Source organism: Polyergus mexicanus, unplaced genomic scaffold (genome assembly GCF_030449975.1).
Source record: "Polyergus mexicanus isolate NDT 795.1 unplaced genomic scaffold, iyPolMexi1.0 SCAF_21, whole genome shotgun sequence".
In the NCBI taxonomy this organism is placed as follows: Eukaryota; Metazoa; Arthropoda; class Insecta; order Hymenoptera; family Formicidae; genus Polyergus; species Polyergus mexicanus.
In genome coordinates this window covers 676,059-700,513 of record NW_027223341.1, presented here as the reverse complement: position 1 = coordinate 700,513, position 24,455 = coordinate 676,059, and the positions used below count along the sequence as shown (strand labels likewise).

The 24,455-nt window shown below is 31.2% G+C and overlaps 1 protein-coding gene across 4 annotated transcripts in view; it reads left to right on the top strand.

Moving 5' to 3' along the window:
- Positions 1–21,597, top strand: part of Glurb (metabotropic glutamate receptor B) — a 107,766-nt gene extending 86,169 nt beyond the window's left edge. For all 4 annotated transcript variants that reach the window (XM_070312056.1, XM_070312055.1, XM_070312057.1 and 1 more), the window contains 13 exons: positions 6,630–6,800; positions 13,592–13,736; positions 16,279–16,530; positions 16,931–17,105; positions 17,192–17,298; positions 17,591–17,740; positions 17,849–17,982; positions 18,537–18,695; positions 18,866–19,032; positions 19,501–19,871; positions 20,105–20,256; positions 20,654–20,867; positions 20,952–21,597. In XM_070312056.1, the coding sequence (XP_070168157.1) occupies positions 6,630–6,800; positions 13,592–13,736; positions 16,279–16,530; positions 16,931–17,105; positions 17,192–17,298; positions 17,591–17,740; positions 17,849–17,982; positions 18,537–18,695; positions 18,866–19,032; positions 19,501–19,871; positions 20,105–20,256; positions 20,654–20,867; positions 20,952–21,193 (2,439 nt within the window). In that variant the 3' untranslated portion in view covers positions 21,194–21,597. The remainder of the gene's footprint in view (positions 1–6,629; positions 6,801–13,591; positions 13,737–16,278; positions 16,531–16,930; positions 17,106–17,191; positions 17,299–17,590; positions 17,741–17,848; positions 17,983–18,536; positions 18,696–18,865; positions 19,033–19,500; positions 19,872–20,104; positions 20,257–20,653; positions 20,868–20,951) is intronic.
- The last annotated feature ends 2,858 nt before the right edge of the window (positions 21,598–24,455 follow it).

Genomic DNA, 24,455 nt, shown 5'->3' with positions numbered 1-24,455 from the left:
TTTACTCAATAGTTCTTGATATGCAAGTTATAAGGTTAATTCGCTCACACTATCCGTATTGTGAAGATCTCATTTTACAACATCGAGTTTCTCGTCATAATACAATAGATATACTACAGGTCAAACTTCGGTAATATGTGAATTTATATGCAAAGTTATGAAGATTGACTCAAGATAAGATCGAAATACAACGATTTATAGAGACGATAACAATTTTTAATTCTCGTCGAGCGAGATTGATACGTGATAAAAGAATTAATTACTTATACTTGTTAGAAAAAAATGCGCGCGTACACTTTGCGTTGAAAGTAAAATCAGAGGGGCGTATTAACTGGAACGTTGAAACACTCGCAAGAAAAGCAATGTATACCTTATACATAAAGATCGTTTTCTTTCGTATGAGTTATAGGTGTGTCTGAAGCAAAGAGCGATTTCTTGACGAAAACTCGCCTGTCGTCGATTCATCTCTCTGAAAATCCACGGCGGCGGAGTTTGAAAGAGATTTCGCGAAGATTTCAGGCAAAGATGTGAAAGGATCAGGCAGAATATATAAGTGTAGGAAAACGGCAATATGGATTTAATTTAGTTCATCATTTCTACGGTGGAATTCTCTATCTATTTCTATGATTCAATGCGGAGATTTGCGAAACAAACACGCAACATCACGATCCGCCTCCATAAGTTAAGAGAAATGATATTCTAAAGTGTATAAATTGCATTTGTATAAAAAAATAAAATAATATCGAATGTCACTAAACAGATTTCAAATTCTGATTCAGAACAAATACAAATCTTAATAGATATAAAAATAATGTCCAGAAATGAAAATACAAATACGCATAAAATAATTTCTTTTTTCACAATTTTCTAAATTTAATAGATTTTTTTATCATTAAAAGACTGGATTGATCAATTTGAAGAATCCGTTATATATTCATAATGTAATATTATTTAAATATTATGTATATATAATTTTTAGATATATTTTATATTGTATATAAAATATAAATATTACATACATAAACATATATAAAACGCATTTCAAAAGTAAATATTTTAACAGTTAAGAATATACATCGTTAATATTTAACAGACGCAAAAGTCAAATTTAACTTTGAATATATCTCCCGGTATTAACATTCATTAACATTTCATTCGTCAAATAAGATTCTCATAATACTGAAACTTATGTTATTTAAATACAAAAGAAAAATTTATAATTTGACAATTTCTTGTTAGAAATTTTTCAATTATCGAGATTGTTACCAGATTAAAAAACTTATATTACAAAATAAGTTTCTTTCGTGGCACTTCTTCCTGTCCCGTCGCATCTGTTAAACTCAATCTTATGAAACTTGTCGCGTCTACGTTGCGTTAAACTGTTCGAGAATGTATGTGACGTGAACTGAGATCGCTTTTTATTCGTCACGTAGTATTCCGAAAAAAAGTGGCAAACTTTTATGAATTTTCCGACCAAGTCAATTTCGTACTTTTGCTTAAAGGCACAGAATCGATGTAGGTAGGAGATTCTTACAAAAAATTTAAGTTTTTAAAAACTCATAATTTTTTTATTGAACGAAGCGAAATTTCTAAACTTGTTTCAAATCAATTATTCGCGATTATATATATTATGGCAGTTATAAGACAATAGAGATTGCTAATTCATAGTATAGTTCGAATTAAATAGCGAATATTTTTATAAAATATCAGATTTTCTGACTTGTATTATTATATCGTATAATTTGTTGTAATTTTTTTCAAAAAAATATTATTAACCAATTTATATTTTAAACTCAAGTGTTAAAAATAGTTGTACAACGTAACGTTCTTTCGTGTCTGATAATAGCTTTATTCGGGAGGGGGAAAAAAAAAAAAAAAGATAAGTACCACTTATTCCATAAACTTAGCACATTTTTCCCTCATACAAGTTAATAATTCACTTTATCCATATTCATAACGCTTCTGCAAGATCGGAAAGCGCTCGATCTTCGCCACTTTAGCAGCGATTCGTGGCAAGATCTGATTAAAGTTGACCTCTTCTCCCAAATGACAGAGAACACGTTTCAATTATTAAGAACTTTATCTTCGGGAATGACATTTCGTTATTTAAGGATAATCAATCTTACAACTCCGTATGTCTTTACGTAACGTTTCTATTATTAAATATAGTAAAATTCACATCGTTTTCGGGCATCGCGAAAATTATGGAATTTCTCTCGAAAATATTATTATATATTTACACGTCGATCCAAGATAAATTTTGTATCCGCGATAACGCAACAAAAAGATGAAAAAAATTAATATGACGCGCTATTCGCGCGTCGTTCAAGGCACATTCTAGCGCGTGGAATAAAGGATGTATTTTCATAGCAGTATCTCGCAACGGACAATGTATTATTCATCACGTTAAACGCAACTAACATCGACAGGATATCGTTGCTTGTCGCGTTTACGCGAGCTCTAAAGTGGTTGCAGACGACCGCTTAGCTAAACGATTTCTCCGCAACTTGTCAGCACGATGACGTACGATCGACATAGAAACATAGGTATAACACCCTGCTTAGGCGGAAAGTGCATACGCATCAAAGAGAGCTCCGCTATGTCAATCAGTATGGCGTGCATACACATATATATGCATATCGCAGTTTGATCGACAAGCAAACACTAGTCAGCTCACAATCAGGATTCAATAACATACGCGTACAAAGATTCATACTGGCAATGCTGCGAGAGGTAATCTAAATTACATAATCGGCTACCGTACCTACATTATCGCGAAATGTCAAATTTCTCGTCAATAGACATAGAAAGAAGAGCTGAAAGTAGAAAAAGATGTGTTCGATTAAACGATTTGATTTATATACAATTTCAAAAATTATAACACTTCGCAAGAATTATAAGATTATATTTTTCGATGTGTGTATTTTTAATTATTATTGAAAAAAAAACTCATATACGATAACAATAATCTACTCTAATCCTCATTAATTATTACTGTTCGATTAAAGTAGAATAGCTTTAATCGCGTCAAGTCGATACCGTCGTCATAAATTTTAGTCACGATTTTCGCGAATCGAATTAGTTGAAAAGAAAACGTTCAGCAACAATTTCTGTAAGTGGTTCTTCGTCGCTGCTAGAAGCGACTGTTGAAGCCCGTAGGATTAAGATCGAGATTCAGGACGTAAGCCGCGCGATGCGACGCGAGCTCAAGTCACGTGAACTAAATAAATGAAATCGCATCTCGTCAAGGACCTATACACATCGCCCATACAAAATTTCCCCCATTTGAAAATATGCTGTTGACGTCGTAGCTGAAATTTGAATAATGATTGATAACCGTTCTGCCGCCACTTCTCGATTGTCGGCACACTTTTGGCAAGAAATAGGAAGAAGAATGTAAGACTTTAAGAATAAAAATTACTTCGCGTAAAAATATAAAAGGAAAAAGATACTCATTGCTTGCCGTCGCATTATCTAGAGATAATCTTCGTAGAAAGTAATCGTAGATTCAATTTATAAAGACTTTGGAAGGATGCGATTTACATTATCCGATTAAAAGTACATTTATAATCGTTCGTAAAATTTTTTAATTAACCCGGACTTTATAACTTTGACCGCCGTCATTAGCATTTTTATCGTTACTATCAATCCATCGCTGAATATTTTATGCGATTTATAATAAATAATCACTTAAAAACGTTCGTCCTCTTTTTGTCGTCATCGTGAATATATATTAAGACTCTTAAAATTTCTCATATAATATATAATTTATTATACGCAACGCAAAAAGGCATATAATTAGTTTCAATATACGCGATAATGTACTAGATTTTCAGATAAGTTTAATTACGACGCGATTGATCAGAAAATTGCGAGAAATAAACAAGAAATATTATTTGTCGAGATAATTTAATACATATAAAAATGTAATTATGACTGAAAGAAATGATTCTCGAATTATTAATATTGATATATAAAGCATATCAAATCCTCTTTACGAGGACTGAGTATATTGTTATAAAGTATTGGTGAATATACCGAATGATTCGAGAGAACGTGTCCTCTTATCCTATTTTATTAGCGTAGTGAGGGATTGTATGTAAATATAATTATTACATTTTCGTTTTCATATAAAACATGTCGGCAAAATATAAATTGTTGCATATCGTCGTGACGAGAAATTAAAGATTTTCATAGTTTCCCTAGCATCTCTCAACATCAGTTAAAATTTTCCATACTTTTATAACGCCGCTGATAGAAAAAGAAAAAAATTATTTTCAAGTTTTGAATCTTTTCGATCATGCATAAATAGTTAGCGTCTCGAAACGTTTTTCTCGTTACTCGCATAAATCTATCTTTCATCAGTATTTTCATCTCAGCGTAGCAAGCGAAGAAATTTGCAGACTTGTTATATAATTAATCGATCAAGTCAAGCGAGCGAATCGAGTCGAAGCTTTAATAATCCATCGACGCGGCTTGATGTTTATACGATTGGACAAGCGAGTTTTCATAGAGTCGATAGTAATCATTCTGAATCTGACAAATCGTGATAAATATATTCGCCATAGCATGCACCAACCGCGATATATGATAGGACGTGTATTATTCCGAAGAAAAATAGCGTTGGTACCCTCGTGGCGCGAGATAACGCCGCCTCATTTCTCACTACATAAACTCATGCGATGCGTACGCATCGACATCGCTAGCTCGGAGATCAAACATTTTGAAAAAAAATCTCGTTACTAGCTAACAAGACAAATCGAACGACGATCGAGGGCAAGTAAAACCGTCGATCCCACGAGAATTTGTGTTATAAAATATATATATATAAAAAAAAATATATATATATCTTACGATAAATATAAGTTACAAATATAAGATAAAAAATTGAATCATACGAGTTCAAACCATTCGATATTCAGCGAGTCACGATATGCGAAGAGCATACAATTTTATCACAAAATAGCAATTTGAAAATCGAAACGTTAATAGAAAGTTTGCCAGTTTGATAATCATAAGATAATAGTATATATTCGTCAAAGTTCTCTAACGCGATTGTATCACCAAGTTGATTTCGAACAAGTCGATTTACACCTACACGATGAAAAGATAATTAATCATCAAAATCGCCTTTTCTTCGATAAGCGTCACCACAGAATAGCAAATGTAGAATATTGTATGGAAATACAGAGGGGAGAATTTGGTCCATAGATAAATGACAGACTGATGGTAAAACTTATTATGGAATGTTACGATGAAACACATGATTTAGACAAATGATGTCTTTCACGTACAACCATCATCGTTTCCTGAATGCTTTGTCCTTCGACAGATTAAATTTATACTCTTGTTACTCCATGAATCTTCAAACCCATGAGTAAGTCGTTTCGAATGATCTCCAAATATTAGACTGTCAAACAGCTGGATATATTTGATTTTACTCTGTTCCTCTGTTCCTTAAATATTTTACGTTATTAGATCTTCTAAACTTTGTTCTTTAAGAATTCACGATTTCGTGGAACTTTGATTTCCGAATCTTTCGATCTTGCTATTTAAGCCTTTTGATTATCCGATCTCTCTTTTAATCTTTGAACTCTTACAATCTTGAACTCTTGAATCCTTGAAGCTTCGTAACACAATGGCTTTTTCATTACTTATATCTCTCTCGAGCTTTGACGCTATATCTTCTTGTGCGCTTGAATATTAAGATTCTTGTGTATTGCATCTTTGAGATGCTTTAAAAGTAGTGAAATTTTGTGTCCCTTTTAGCGTCCAGCTTTCCGACAATAGTGGTATAAATCGCTTTTTAAAGGATGGCGAATGATATAAATTAACTGATTATCTTCATATCACTGACCGTTCCCAAGATACATTCTTCTCTTTCGAAAAAAAATACACAAGTTAACGTGTAATTCTCTGACAGTCATTAAATTACACGCTTTCACTCTCTCGGTCCATTTCAGAAACGTCGACCGGTTGCAAGAGAATTCAAATTTACTTCGCTTTTAGTCAGATGCAGTCACTCACTCGCAATTAGAAATGGAATTATCCGATACCAACGCGACATTCGTGTTCGATAATGCTATACGCGACGCAATAAAACACCCAGTATCCAGTTATTTTTCGAGCTTGAAATTCAAATATCAATCTTTAAAAAAAAAGATATTTTTCGGATAAGATTTAGAAATTAAAAATGAAGACGATGGAAGCTTTCCAAAAGTTTTATATTCCTAAACACTTTGAACTGTTGACATAGCAATTTCGAATGTGTCGTAAAAGAAAATGTTGTATAGGTTATTTATTTTAACAAGTTCTTTACCCCTTGTATGTATACACAAATCTTATAAAATATTTTTGCTTCTTTTATGTTTTTAAGGTTTTGTTGTAATTTCAATATTTATTACAACAATATTCTTAATTAATAATAATGTACTTTTCTGTATTTTTGATCTTTCCATTACTGCACTATATAAGAAATAATGCAAAAATTCTTCTACATGCAAATAACATAAATCTATAAAACAGATTTAGAGACGATTATTTTTTATTACGATGATCGATCTAACATTATAAAATTTGTGTAACAATTTCCTTATATGTAAATAATTTAAAATTCGTCTTTATTGTAGGTCTCCTTTTTCTCAACAAGTCCAGAGCTTTCCAACAAGCAACGCTTCGAATATTTTAGCCGTACCATACCTAGCGATCACTATCAAGTCAAGGCGATGGTCGATATTGTATTAACGATGGGCTGGAGTTATGTCTCCATCATTTATGAGGAGAGTAACTACGGCATAAAGGTATGTGATACTCGATCGTAATTTTTTGTTTTAAATTCATGGACAGTGTTTGATCATAAAATTTGCGCGAAACATATATTGTATACTTCCATTATTATCACGTTATGCCTTTATGTATTTATTATATTTCTTATATTATGTGTATACACTGTATATAAAAGAAAGATATATTTCTCTCTCTCTCTCTCTCTGTTTTTTTTTCTTTTATCTTCTTAGATTACTACATGAAAATTTAACATACATGTAAAATTATACGCTAATTGCTTACTAATAGAGATATTTAACTTTGTAATAAACCTCGAGTTATTTGATTTCACAATGTCGAGCAAATAAAAAGCAATATGAATTTAATGGAACATTAAATTATGGTGGAAAAGATGCTAAAAAGCTTTTCCATAAGTAAATACTTTAAACTATAAACTCTGTTGCATCAATCTATTTGTATTAAATATAATTAAAAAAGCCACCTTCTTATTATGTTATAAAAGAAGATATATATATTTGTGTGCTTTGCTAACAATTTGCCATATGGAATATCCATAGCAAATATCGACGATTTGCTCAAAATATTGATATTGCTATATTCTGAATGATGCGACGGAATCATTATCAATGATCGTTATTTCTAATTATTAAATTATTCATACGCAATCATGCATGTGACATCCGCATCTAATTATTCCGCGCGCGTGTATCTAATCCGTATCAAATACTAATTCATATGATTTTCTCATATGGCTATATATAGCAGGATTTAATTTCCATCCTAATTTCTGTTACAGATTATCTATTATATCGAATTGTTTTCCTCAATAGCATAGAATAAACGATGTTGGTGCCACGACAATAAGCTTTTACGCGCAAAGCAAATAATTCAATCAATCAATCAAATCAATCAAAGCAATAATATAATATTGTATAAAAAAAACGGATTTATTAATTATATCAAACAAATAAATAGCATGTTTTTGTTTTTAGTAATTTAATGTAAATTTAAAGAAGGCAGGGGAGAGAGAAAGATTCTGCACAAGTTAATTCATACAATGGAAACAATCGCGCAAATTATGCGACAGAAAGAAGCCGCAAGGACCGGGAAAAAAAAAAGTAAAAGAAAGAAAATTACAATAACGGGTTTAGGTGTAATCACGAAAAAGAATTATAGCTGAAAAAAAAAAAGAAATTTACCAAGGCAGCTTTTACGGCTTAGCTATTTGATAACGATAAATGTCGGATTAGTATAAAAGAACGCTACTTAGAGCGACGTATACCGGTGTGCGCATAGTTGCTCATCCGTTTTCGACTTAAAAACTAACGCGCTTATGATGTGAGAACATAATTGAGAAATATATCGAAATAATGCCCCATAACGGGAAACAATAGCTGACAACTTTTGTAGCTTATATTGCAGAAAAACGAGAATGTGTTATCTTTAATCGATTGCGCTCGCGTTATGAAAAATACATAAACGTCTTTTTCGTCACATTTTATCACGAAATATTGTCCTACAATATACGTGTATACGTCTATACATAATACATAAGATGCACACGTGTTCTTGTTTATTCATTATATTTATAATAAAGAATTCGTTCTCGCATTTGTTTGCAGCCGATTGAAAAACTATGTATATGAAAATGATCTTAATGCTAACTTGGTTCATAACAAACAAGTGTTTCATAAACAAATTCAGAAAAATAATATCTTTTGTTATTATACCAGAAAAAAAAAGTATTACGAAGGAATCGTATAGTTCGAGTATACATTCAGTGAATACTTTTAAAAAGTTCAACTATCTTTATATTGCATAACAGAAATATGGAATTCGTTTGATAAAGAGATATTAATATCCAGATATCCATCTCTCTAAGAAAATAGGCTAAGGTATCTACAATTATAATATATTTCTATAATTTCTACAATTCGCAAGACGACGCAAATGAAACAAAGATTTATTTGCACTATAATATAATAAACCATAGAATAAGAAATTCGAAATAATTAAGAATTATTACAAATCGTTACGTCTTTTTTTTTTGTTTTCTTTTTAACGAGGGAGGATAAAAGAGGTAAAGAAGGCTCTGATATTCAATCCAAAAATGCTAGTGTGTAGTTTTATGACAAAAATTTCAACAATATCGAGCTGTCAGTACGCCAATATCTCGGCCTTTTTAAATCTTCTCATTTTTATTCAAAGCACAATTACATTAAAAATCAAAAAGCAGATTTCTGAACGAGTAGAACAAATAATTTTTGAAAAAATTTGACGATTGACGAGAAAAGAAAGATGATAAATATGCAAACAGCAATGAGCATAGCTCGCTATGCCACTGATATAATCAGTTATAAACACTTATACAGCATGCGTAATATCACGATACACATAAGCACACGATTATGATGTATACGATTGTGTCACATAAAACAATATCAAGATTTAACTATTTGACACAAAATTTTAGACAAAACAGTAGCTCGTATATACAATACTTATTCTTTTCAATTTATGTTCGTTAAAATAAGGCTCAATCATTTTAATTATATGTTCGTTAAGCACAGATTACAAAGTTCGGCAAAAAAAAAAACATTCGTTTCAAAATACGCGAGAAATTTAACAACCGTGGGAAATAATACGATATTGGGTGTCAAATTTACGCCATCGTAGCATCAATCACACAATTGTCGCATTTGAGAGCAAAACGCGATGATCAATATGCCTGCATTAAATCTCGTAGACATTACGCGACAGTAGCGACGCAATCCTATTTAGAAAGCGCAGCGAGAAATGATTTTGATCTATTATTATATCTTTCATATTCTCTTAAATAGAATCAGTGTATTATCATAGGTAAGCAGTAATTTTTCTGTTTTAAGTATAGCACTGCAGTATTTCACTGTTTTTGAAATCTTCTTTAATCTGTATTTTTTACTGATTCAATGTAAAAAGATTAAATCGCAATAGCTGGCGACACAATCGGAAAAAAATTCACATTATGACATTATCCAGCTGATCAGAGTTTCATTATCATCTATCATATATATGCGTAGTGATTATCCCTGCGCGTGAATTCTTGATAGAATTTATAATATTGTACTATATTCCTCTTCTCAAGCAAGAAAAGAAAAGAAAAAAAACACAAAACACATTAGGTTTTGTTGCGTTATTTAGATTCTTCTATATATAAGAATCAATCTTGCATGGTTCGCGATTACCGACGTTATCGCTACACCGGAAATTAAAGAATTAAAGAATCGGAGATTAATTGAGTGGCGGATGCAGTTTCGTTTGCATGCAGAATATCCTAAAAAGCCTACAGAATAATTCCGTAGTATTTTTGCGCATTGAAAAAATGCTAAATTATTCCTGAAATGCGTGCTTGCACGCGAGATATAGAAACTCGAAACGCGAAATTTTTTAAATAAATCGAAGAAAATATCTCGAGATATTTGATATTAAAAATGCTTCATCTATATTCCAGAAGGAATGTGTTTGCGAGAAACACACTTTGTTCACTTGACCGATGAAATTTGAATACTACACGAATGGCGAGTAAAACGATCGTTTCCACTCGTCTACAGATTCTTTAACTAAGCTCATGTTATATTCGCGCTATTATGTAATGTTTTGTAAAAAGTGTAACGAAATGTATAGAATGTCCCATTAAAAGTGGCCACGTCCTTTTATCTTTTAAACTAAAAGAGATAGACTGTAACAAATATATATTAAATTAAATGGTTCGAATTAAACTTTATTGTGAACATAATGATTAGGTTCCAAAAGATATCTGTGTTAACGGACGGAGAGGTATGCATAATTTTTTTATAATAATGTGGATATTTCGATATGATAAAAATTGTAGCGCTGTTTGAAACGAATACAACAACGTAATGATATAACGCAAATATTTTACATATTATACGAGTTTTATCATTATTACATATTATACGACTTAATAAAATATCGCGAACGACGTCTACCTTTTCATTTTCGGCCTTGTGGTATGGCCAATTTCTAACTCGTGCAATAGAGATTGACGTATGTCATGTTGTCATTTGATCATAATAATCAATTAGAAATTGGCCATATCGCAGGGCCGAAAATAAAAAGATAGACGTCGCCCGTGATATTTTATTAAATTGATAAAATTTATATAATATATAAAATATTTATATTATATCATACATTATTCGATTCGAACAGCGCTACAACTTTTTTCATATCGAAATATCCAGATTATTATAAAAAAATTATGCATACCTCCTCGTTCGTTAACACAGATAACTTTTGGAAACAATTACTATGCTCAAAATAGAGTTCAATTTGAACCATTTAATTTGATGTATATTTGTTACGGTCCATCTCGTTTAGTTTAAAAGATAAAAGAGTGTGCCCCTGTATAACAACATATACAAAATCCGTCGAAATATAATAACCGTAAATATGTACGAAGAATAAAGACATACAGAAAAGTTCGAAAAGATCTTTAGCCTAATAAATATTTAAGAGCTGCGAAAAATCCGTATGTAGCCCCTCGCTAAACTTTCTTCTCCTCTATTCTCTCGAGATATCGCACTTATCTTTTTGACGATCCCTCGCGTATAATTCCAAAGATTTTCAATTGTGGGATATTCTTCATACACACAGACACACACACTTCTAGACATTTTTAAGTTCATTTTCAACCTTGCGTTTGATTTATATTAAATTCCTTCCTCATACTTTATTCGCATTATTTTGAATAGAGTATTCGCTACGAATAAATATTATTCTACCAATGCAAAAATTTTATCTCAGTGTTATTTGTTACAAATGTGTTTCTACAACTTGGGAAAAATTCAAATAAATGTGACAGAGTCATAATTATTATGAAACATAAAGCTTTCTCAAACAATGATTTCAAATCCTCTATAGTACAAAACATTACCTCCAACTTGCAACGTCATAAATATAATGGTCGAGTACATAAATGAATTTGATAAATGTTCAGCAAGACACGCAATTGATTCGAGAATTCTCGGTTTCACGGACTCTCTAAATCTAAATAATGGGGCATCTTCTAATGCCATGAGATTGGCATTTACATGCGCAGCCAAATTCAATTCTCGCGCATGCCGAAACAAGGGTTAGCATTATGATGTCCAATAGCGTCCTATAATAATGAAGGAAGAACCGCGCGCTTTGCATGTATAATATATACGTAGGAGCTTGAAGCCACTCTCTCCAACCAAAGACGATTTAACTAATAATTTATCGCAACTCGTCAAACAATGAACACATGCGAGTTATCCGTATTAATTAGAGAATATTTCATACCGGTATACCAGTAAGATTTAATACATATGTTTTTTTTTTATTTTATAATAGATATTTTATTTTTATTTTTTAAAAGATAATATAATAGTAGAATATAAAAAACACGTCTTTAGTATTGACTTCAGTATCTCTTAAGCTTTTTTCAAAAATAACTGCTCCTTGACTCAAGTAAGAATATTTTTGAACCTTTTAATTCTATATCAATATTGATCCCCCCTCCCCCTCCCTCTCCTCATCGCGCTTAATTATTATATATGTTATAAAATATTTATTGATTATATAAAAAATTTTAAATTTTAATTTAATATTTTAATTTTACAATGACATAATATAAAAATCGCTTTTTATGATATAAAAAACGTGAAAATTTTCAAATTCTTTTTTTATCATAGACTCATTATCTTGAAAAATGTTAGAAAATGAATAAAATTACGGGAGAAGAGACGCGACATTCACGTATAACTATGTTTTTCTGTATGATGACGCAACTAATCGATAATGCCATGGGATTGGAAATCAAGGGATCTCACAACTCAGCACACGGATCGCACATACAAAAAATGCACATAGAGAAAGTGGTCTAGGAGGAGCGAATCGATACACATTCTTACACAAAGCACATACGTGCGCGCGCGCATACATGTCTGTGTATATGTATATATATATATATATATATATATATATATATGATTTCGTGGCACTAAGGGAACATTTTTCAACGAGCAATCGAAAGCCAGAAGCACGGAACGCGAATGGGGATTTTTATTACAAATATCCATTTGTCCGACAAAGTAACGGAGTTTTTTCTACATCACTATCGGAGTCTATCTGCGGAAGTCAATTGTGCGATTCATTTTATGATGCAGCAAAAGAATGCAACAAAAGAATCTCAATAATGCAAATTCGAAACCTTATGTATCTTTCAATTGTTATAAAGCAGTTTTTTTAATATTATGTACCTATCAAAAAACGAATATCTCTGTTGACAATACAAGATAACGATGATGACAAAGAAGACGGAGATAACCAGTATTGTCGTATTACAATTTTATTAATCTAATGTAAATCTAAATTCGACAAAGATTGTTTAATATATCTAGCACTTTCGTTAACAAGAATTGTTATTGGATACTATTTCCACATACGAGCATAGAACAATTATGTGCTAAATATTATGTGCTCATGTCTTTAATGCCAATGCGGCGATCTTTGTTACATATATATTTTTTATCTCTATCATGATTTTTTGCAGAAAAAAATACGGAGTCTTTAGACATTCCATATTAACCTGTATTTTTCCATTAAGGTACATTTCCTTCCCGCTCTTTTATTCATTCTGCTCTATGTTCGTTTCTCTTCCAAAAGATCTCAAAGCACTACGTGCGCTGTTCGATGAAGATTACGAGCCAGCGTTAGATACAATGCTTTATTGGAAACGTATTCAACAAAATGTATCTGTTTCTATTCCTCTGCGTTGCAGGCTTTTGAGGAACTCGAGGAGCTGTTAGGAAAACATAACATATGTATCGCCATCAAAGAAAAGTTAGTAAAGGATTCTGGGGTTGCCAAGGAGATCGCCTACGATAATATCATTTTAAAGTTGCTAACAAAACCACGAGCAAGAGGTAAGAGATAAAGACTTAATAAAACAAAAAGAAGTACTCGTGTAGAAAAAGACATAAATAAAAATTATATTTTTTTTCTCTCTTATGTTAATGCCTTTAAAAGCATATACAATGTATGCATGCATATGCGTATTTTATGTATTATTTATATATACAATATATATTTATAATGTCTAAAATCTTTCATTTGGTATGTGCCTAGGGAGTAAAGGATTCTGGGAATCCTTTACTCCTTTATTATATCAACGTAATAAATTAATTATGTCTTCTTCTTCTCTCTCTCTCTCTCTCTCTCTTTCCCTTTTCTCCTAAATTACAAATCTATGTACCTCTGTAAGTAAACCGCATTAAAATCTTAATCAACGTTTCTCCGATAATGGGTTTCTCAATGGAATAAATGTCATTAAAAAGGATTTGAATTATTACTAAGAGAAAGAGAGAGAGAGAGAGAGAGAGAGAGAAAGAGATTAGAGAGATCGTGGCGATCTGTTCATTTATACCATTTCATCATTTTAATCAATATAAATTATTTCAAAATATAAACGAATCGCAAACGCAGGATTACGAAGTAATATTGTATCGAATGGCGAATGTAACAAAGACTCTGAATTCCATTCGATTCGTTTCAGAGTGACGAAGTGGATTCATTAACGAAATGGAAACGCGACTTACTCCGCAAACGGCATTTTGTCCGAAACTTGTTGAAAATCTACATAACTCACCTAACTCTCTCATTTCTTTCTAAGATCTTCCTAAACGAGCGTACGCTAAATCCCTGGATTTTATTTGCAGATCGGATGGATATCAAGTGCAGTTTAACTTATATAGCTTTAATCGAATGTTCGCACACACGTTCCAGCAAATCATTAAAGATTCAACAAAGTATTTCGCGTAATGCAGAAATTAAACGATCTTTTCTAATATTTGTATTATTTTCAATGATATTGGCTTTAAAGAATAATTAGTATTTTCGATTTAAATTATTGGATTTAAATCATTGGAGGAGGATATCCTTAATTAAGATATTAATATTCTCATAAAGATTTTTAGGAAAAATAAAATAACATACGTAAAAATATGTAAAATTCCAAATCAAATTACAATAAATATCAAACTTGTAATGAGTTTATTTAAATGTTGCTTTATGTTATAAGAGTTAAGATAAACTTTGCATGATTATATTGTATTAGAAATGTAATATATATTTCACATCAGTTTGTATAATCGGTGTACAAGCAGACATTGCGTTTATAATCTACATTATACTTGTATCGTTCTCATAACTAACAGCGAAGCGTATTTACACGCACCGCTAAGAAAACATTTAAACATTTCGATGTAAATTAATGAGAAAATTTAAATACGACAGACACACACAAGATATGGATGGCAGAGAAACGAAGAAATGTACGTTGCTATTTTCGCGATCGCAAAATGAGAAATGGTGTAAAGCGAGAACGGCTGTAAGGTGCATAAAAATTATGACATTGCCAGATAACTCTCTCTTCATATATATTCCATTCACATATATACAAGAACAAAAAGTATAATTGATACTTTCTACACACGCTAAAATAAAAGTACACTTTAAAATGATTTTATTTCAGAGAAATAAAGATTAGCAATTCAGTCTGACGGACAAAGATGTTTCTACCTCGGGCGAATAAATATTTCATCCATTTAATCCATTCAACACGGTCCCGAACCTTGAAATCCCTTGGTGATTTTTTGAATCTTTCATACTTGTGTAACTTTCTACCAACATTTTTGATAAATAACTCACATTTTCAACCAAACTTCTTCTTTTAAAGAAAGAAATAGTATTCAAAAATTAATCATTTGACACATCTAATAAATAAAAAAAGACATTGACATGTTTAATAAATTTTGCAAAAATATGTTTCCACGAAATATTAATAGATTAAAAGATATACGCAGAGAAAAAAATAATATAAATAGTAATATGGTATTCCATAAACAATAAAAATTTAATTCCCATTAATCAGATGCAAGTAATGATTAAATTTAGTGTACACGAGATTTAAGGTAAATTAATATTCACGACATTTTTTCTTAAATGCATAATTCCGTCTCCGAGAAAAACAGATACGATTTTAGAAAACAATACATCTGATTGTTTAAGCGTATCTATTACACTTTCCAGTAAGAAAAAAAAGCATCTCGCGATAAATATCTATTTTATGCAGAATTTCCTTCTAGACCTTTCTGTAACTAACCGTTCTCGGCTCCGTCAGGCTCGACCTTATGTCCTTTATAAAAAAGCCCTCATCGATTCCTACCGGATCCTGTATAATCTTGATCTTCGTAGGAATCGCCGTCCACGATGAGGAGCGAGACGTTTCATTGGCATTTTTTTCAATAAAAACTTAAGCTTTTTGCTTTCGGGAAAATGACTTTCCCGCGATAAAATAAAATCGAATAGCGAAAATGACCGCGTTAATAGAGGATAAGACAATAAAAGAGCACCGCATTTACGGACGATATTTTCACGGAGTTCTTCTAACTTTCTTTATTGCCGTAGGTTGCATTATTTTCGGTTCCGATCAAGAAGTTGCCGGGGTCATGAGAGCGGTTAGACGATGCAACGCAACCGGCGCTTTTTCCTGGATCGGGAGTGACGGTTGGAGCGCAAGAGGATTAGTAAGTAACGGTAATGAGCCGGAAGTCGAGGGCACTCTATCGGTTCAACCTCAGGCAAATCCCGTTAAGGGTTTCGAAGAGTACTTCCTCAATTTGACCGTCGAGAACAATCGAAGGAATCCGTGGTTCGTCGGTAAGTGAACCACGGCCAGAGCATGCGACGAGAGCGAAACTTGGCCAACTCCAACTTTGCAATATGCATGCGCATATAATGTTATACACACGCACAAGTTTGCAGTTCTTATAAGTTAGAAGTCAGATTTTATTTTCTCTATACATACCGATAGAAACTTTTAACACGATTTTACTAAGTAGACTGACATTTAACGTGATTGTCGGTTGCCAAGTAAAACAATCGAAGCAATTTTATTAACGATGTATGTGTTCTATTTCTTTTTCTAAAAAAAAAAAACATTATATACAATAACATTATTCTCGGTACGTGTGATGTTTAAGGATGCGTATAAGCAGATGCGTAAAGCATCATAATATTATATATCAAATTATCACGTATACTTATGCGTTAATTTTAGAATTTTGGGAAGATTATTTCAAATGCCGATATCCGAATGCATCCCGGACACCATACAATAAAAAATATACAAAAATTTGTACAATGGAAGAACGTCTCACCAAACAAAATACGGCTTTCGAGGATCAACTACAGTTTGTTTCCGACGCAGTAATGGCATTCGCTTACGCTTTTCGGTATAATTAAAATTTATAATCATCGATATATCTGAAAATCTTCTCGAGAAAATTATGAAAAAAAGCGCTATTCTTCCTTTTCCTAGAGATATGCACCGTGACCTTTGCGATGGAAAGCAAGGTTTATGCGACAAAATGAAACCGACCAAGGGAATAACGCTTCTACACTACCTGCGTAAGGTGGATTTCGAGGGTAAGCAAAATGGTTTCTTGAAGAGATTACGAGATGCGAGTCTAGTCGAAATCGATTCTAGTCATTGTAAATTTATATTATAAAACGATAGGATACCTAACATCTTTTAAGATGCTTTCACGTATTAAATAATAAATGCCATATATTTATCAAATAAAATTTTAAAAAAATATTTTAAACAAGCCTACACGCTTTATTATATGGTGAAAAGTATCTTTATCGTGATTAGTTGCTTATACGTCTCGATCAAGTTTTCATGGTACTCATAGGCGATCGAACGACTACGTTTAAGGTCTAAGCGGAGACAAGTTCAGATTCGACAGGAACGGTGATGGACCCGCGCGATACAACATCATACATTTCAAGCAAATCGAACCGGGCAAGTACAAGTGGATACGCGTCGGTAAATACCTGGAAGGCGAGCTGCGATTGAATTTGTCCGGTAAGCCCTTCTATTTTCATATTTTACAACGTATGAGAATGTACCGGATTTATATACGAACGTGCTATAATGTTCTACATCGTCATCACATACATGTATTTGTTTTAGAAATCCAATTTAAACTTGGGCATCCTCAACCACCTGAGAGCGTGTGCTCTTTGCCTTGTGAGCTCGGCCAAGCAAAGAAATATGTCGAGGGCGAAAGATGCTGCTGGCATTGCTTTAATTGCACTCAATATCAGGTATGTCAATGACGTATCGTCAAGAATAAATAACCTACTAGACCCGATTTGTTTGTAATTTAACTCGCCATTTCTTTTATTAAAAGAAAAGAAAAACACGCGTGTACACCCATTATTAATTTTCTACAGTTTCGGTGATAAAAAATATAATATCTATCCCTGTGTATACATTCCATTTATCTCACAATCGCGTAATAACTGATTTTGAAAATACTGTATATTTTTTTATTCGATATAGTTCTTGTTGGATATGCGTCAAATGGAAAAGAATATATAAGAAAATATATATTTATATAAAAAAGTAAAATCAATTTTGAGATTAATCATCAATTAATCATAAAAAAAGTAACAGAATCATAGGGCAAATTCGAATCAATATATAGGATGATTATCGATAAATTGGTTTCGAGGCTTGTATATATAACCCTTTCAATTATATAATTATCCTGTGTACATTAAATTCAAATTTGCTCCATTATTCTATCAACTTTTGTAGATAGATATAATTATGCGAAAGGTATCTATTGTATACAACTTCATTTTTTAAAATATAGATACGAGATCCCAAAGATGAGACGCAGTGTATTCAATGTCGTCAAGGTACGCTACCCGACGAAACTCATTCAATATGTCGGGATATTCCGGAAGAGTTTCTACGCCCGGAAAGCGCTTGGGCAATAAGCGCAATGTCTTTTTCTGCCACAGGAATTTTGGTAGGTATCCCTTGTAACTTTCTAGAACTAAGGACAGTTTGAATGAAAGGGATTAAAAGCGTGTTAAGAGAAATAGATATAATTTATATCTCAAACTGCAATAATTGCGTCATATGTTTTATATGTCATACATAATCATATGATTTATATATCTTTTTGTGTAAATATAGGTCACGTTATTTGTCGGCGGGGTTTTCCTCAGACATAACGACACGCCCGTTGTACGTGCATCTGGACGAGAACTATCTTATGTTCTTCTGTCAGGAATTTTACTCTGTTATCTCGTCACATTCACTTTGATACTTAAACCCACTGACATTGTTTGCGGTATTCAAAGGTAAATAACCGTGAATCTTTTCGAGCATATTCTACAAGTGTTCCAAATATTAATCTTTCTGCTCTTACAACTGTCAAAGTTACTTTATAAATTACATTCTCTTCGTGTACAATTAACTACGCTATCTAATTAAAAATGATGAAGAGTTTTACTAGTTTTACACGATTAAGAAATTTCTATAATAATTTTGTAATTTTTTTTATTTCCTATAATTCGTGTAATTTATTATGTAATATAATAAAAGTAAAATATTTTCTTTAAATAATATCGCGGGATATAAACAGTGTCTAAAAACAAATCTAAAAATTTAGACGTAACGTAATGAAAAATAAGATAATTGAATATTTGTGAATATCAATTTATAAAATCAGAGATAAAAATATGATATATATGTAGAAAATATTTCTCGATATTAATAGAATATTTGTTAAGAGAAAAACAAAAATACAACTTCATCTCTGCTGATAGATTTGCCGCAGGCTTCTGCTTCACGGTAGTATACGCGGCATTACTCACGAAGACCAATCGAATCTCAAGAATTTTTAATGCCGGAAGCGCGAAAAGACCATCCTTCATATCACCGCGATCCCAACTTATTATCTGTTTTGGATTAATATTCGTACAAATCTTAATTAACGGAATTTGGATAATCATCGATCCCGCCAAAGCTATGCATCACTACCCTACGATGGAAGACAATTTGCTCGTTTGCAATAACTATATCGACGCCAGCTATATGATCGCGTTTGCGTATCCTACAATATTAATAGTCGTGTGCACTGTCTATGCGGTCCTCACGAGAAAAATTCCGGAAGCCTTCAACGAGAGTAAGCACATTGGTAAGTTTACTTTTTCCATTTCGTACATTGCGCGTGTTATATAATTATTCGTATCATATTCTGTGCTACATTCTCTTATAACTAAATTAAACATTAACATGGATTCGGTCAATTATAGTACGTAATTGTAGTACGTAAAAGATACTTGGTTGAAAAAAATTGCCTTTATTTGCACGATTATTTAACGAAGGATAAAAGGACAGCGTTATTATGAAACAATATTCCTAATGTAGGTTTAACGATGTATACGACGTGCGTTATATGGTGTGCTTTCATACCTTTGTACTACGGTACCGGAAGTAACGTCGCACTGAGAATTACTTCGATGTCGGTCACGATCAGTCTTTCTGCGTCTGTAACGGTGGTTTGTCTCTTCAGTCCAAAGGTAAAGTTTGATCATTTTGAAAATGCGAGCATTTCAAAATTAACACTCAAGATTGTTGCAATTTTGGAATTTCGGATGTGCTACGCCTAGTGTTTATAAATGATAAAAAAATCTCGATTTGCGCGAATTCAAGTTAATAAACACACACGCGCGCGCAGTTGTAATGTATGCAAAATATTAAAGATTTGTATTCTTATTAATATTTCTCCTAAAATGAACTTTCGACAAAAAAAAATTATTTTTGAGAATTGAAATTTAGAGAATCGTGTTTTTTGTATAAAAAAAAAAAATAATAAAAATAAAATGGGATTTTAATTACCGAATATCTGGGCAAACTAATTTCTGACTTTAGCTTAATTTACTGTAATAACGATTCATGTATTGTTTATATGCGCAGCTATACATTATTTTAATCCGGCCTGAGAGAAATGTGCGCCCAACCGTACGGGCAGGAAGGCCTAATCTGACGAAAAGTTCGGCGATAACCGCCACAAATGTTTCGAATATGATGGGCCCAGTAACAGCGACGACAGTTCTGACAGCTGCAACTTGCGATCAGAATAAAGCAATCAAAAAACATATCGCTATAGACTGCTCCACTCAAAGCGAGTGTAAGTACTATTTCGAGCTTTTCCTTTTATAAAATATAATTATCATTTTAACACATTCGACTTTTCCCCCATTTTTGTCCGCAGGTTACGAATTGCAATTGAAGGATCAGAAGAATGGGGAATCAACACGCACTTCGCGATCAACTCAAACGATTAATAACGAACAGGAATTTGTGGCCGTTGCGACGATTAATAAAGAATCGCCGGATGTAATCGCGTCTGTGAATAATAAGGAATCAAAAAACAGCACGATTACGACAAAACGACTTAATAGCAATGCGAGGATAGGTAACGGACCGCTCTCTCAAAATGATCTCTCTTTATAGCGGAAGGTGGAATTATCTATAAAGAAAGAAAGAGAGAGAGAATCCGTATTAACTGTTAATTTAAAACCGATCTCAAAGAATCCTGTGATCGTCTGATTTATTCTTCGTATATACTACGTCAATGTACGTATATTTTTCAACGTAAAAAGCACAAAATATCTGTATTAAAAATTGTTTTAGAAATTATTTATATCATCAGATGTCCCTTGCCAAAGTTTAGCAAAATAACAACAATTAGACAATTTTATCTAATATTGTGCGATAAATTATCCATTAGTAGAGCAAAACTAAACTAATTCAAATTTGTTCTGCATATCGCACACATATGATATGCCAAAAACACATATACCATATATCATAATGTACGATATGTCATAAGTCTAATAATCTTAAATTAAGAAGAACTAAATAAGCATAAATAAACATATAATGAACTTTAGAGTTAAAAAAAAATGTTCATTATCTAATTATGGAATATAACGTGCGCGAAAAGTGTTTGTATAATTAATAAATAGCATTTCGCTATCACGTTAACGGTAATTATTATTAATAGATATATAACAACTCGATATCAATTCTCTTGGAATTATTATACCTTTAATGAAATCAAGATTGGTTCAATTAATTTTACTTTCACATTTAATGAATATAAGGCAGATATTTAAAAGAGAGTTCTCTTAATTATTTTTTTATATAAAAACATAGTTCGTTAAATTTGTTAATTTTAAACATTGATAATTATTAAATGTTCTAACTTTTGAAAATGTGATAAAAAATGTGTTAAATAAATTAATCTACATAATATTTTGTTATAGACGTAATGATATCGTTCATCTCTCTTAATTTCAAATTATGACCTTTTTAATACAAATTCATAAAAAAATGGATCGGCGTTAAAAGTATATAACTTTAAAGAACTTTTTTAAATTGTTTAAATCTTTTGATATTCTATTTTTTGCGTATTTGAATACATATATTAACATTTAATTATGAAGAAGTTCTTTATTATTTTTTCATGTATAATCATATATCTTGATATCAAAACTATTTTCGACATTATTTACCGTCAAATATGACGAGTGTCATGAAAATTTAAATCTGTAAATATAATCCAACCAAGTTAAAGAGTTTTCCCGTCTAAAGCAAAAGTAATATTTCTGATATTGTAACTACAAGATATATCCTAAAATTTATCAGATAAATTCGTAAGTTTTCTAAGAACATGAAGAATAATATTCGTATTACATATATAATACATATACCATATATATAATTATTGTATAAAATATTTACATATTTGTAAATATATAAATTTAAAGGTGAATTTAATTTTTAGGATCCTCTCTTCATCGCGCGTCGTATGATATTTAAATAAAATATGTGCACACATTTATATATACTTTAGAGTAGATATATGTATATTATAATGTTAAATTTCTTCTTAGAAATATTTTCTGCACAATATAGGAATTATTCTCCGTAAAAATAACATCCGTAAATTGCATAGTATCATAACGGTAGTGTAAATCTATTTTCAAACTGCAATTTTTATTAAAAATTATTTATGTAAATATGCTATAGAACACATTTGAACGATTTGAAAAGTTTGTGTTAATATTATATATAGTATTATACATATACATATATCTCATTCGGGATAAACATATCGTTTGCACACCGTATATGATATATACGGTTTATTGATAATAAACTCTTTTCACTTATAATTACTATAAAAACATCAATTAATCTTTTAATATTGCATTTAATCGGATTTTACGATCAATCGAGTATTCGATCATTTACAAATACGTACATATATACATATACATACATACTATACATTACATATCATTTATTTATTCATATTATCCTTCTACTTTTTTTCTTTTCGTAATTTTCTCATAGTAGATTATCATGAGTTTCTATGTGATCTATATGGATAGAAATATAACTAGTAGGTGTACCTGCAAATCTCATTACTATTTATTAACTTAAAATATCTTAATCCTCTGTATATGCACAAATATTATATAAAAATACATACGCGTATTAATTAAACTCTATTTCATTTCAAAATATTAAAAAAATTTCCTTTTTTTTTATTTTCTTACTAGACTTTACATATATGGATGAGAATTTTTTTTTTAATTAGCATATATTATTTAATCATATATATTTAATCGTTTGTTTACACACACACACACACACACACACACACACACACACACACACACACACACACACACACACACACACACACACACACACGATTTATAATTTCAATATATATATCAGTAGAGAGATATAATATTGAACTATTAGAAAAAATATTAAATACAATTTAGCACTCTCTCTCGCGTATTATCGCACGTATCAAAAAAATTTATCAACATAAATTTGTGTACACTTTAGAAGCAAATATAATAATTTAAGATTTATATAAAAAAATCAAAATTATATATAAAAATCAATATAAAACAACGCAACAAAATATACCTCGATGGATAGGTATATGCATATACAAAAAATAAATTATAGATAATTGTACATATAATATACATGTGTAATATCATAAATATACGAATTTATTGTCTTAGCTCGTACCGAATCTATTGAATTATATTCTTTTGAATTATGAAAAGAAACGCATGAGTAATTATGCGTAATTATGTATTATGAGTGATTATGTATAAATTCCAAGAAATGCAATGCAGACACAATGTCAAAGCCTACATATATAATATATATATTATTATATATGTACGTATATCACGCGATCTAAAGATATTTTAAATACATTATGAATTAAAATAGGAAAAAATATAGTAATAGCATAATGTATCTATTATATATAGAATAAAAGTTACGAAATAAAATCGACGATGTGATGTAATTATTGCATACTATTTTCTTTGCTACAGACGAATTTTACCAAGAAAAGAGAAACTCCTTAGTCATTTTTTTTTTGTTTTTTTGGCATACATGAGATGCGACTTACGATAAAGAGCAATTTGAAGATGCTGTCTAATTTCAAAAGTTACAAAAGTTACAGAAAAGGTGATGCTCCAACATCAAAAACGAAAGAGAGAAAGAGAGGAAAAGAGCGAGAAAAAAATAAAATATCCAAATAGTTTGCTACAAGATTTCATCTGGGTTATTCCCTATTTGTTCCATCAACTATTAGTTAAACAGATCAGTGGCAGATCTTAAAAATCACAATTAGGTATATGATTTACCATTTGCGTTGATACCACTGCTT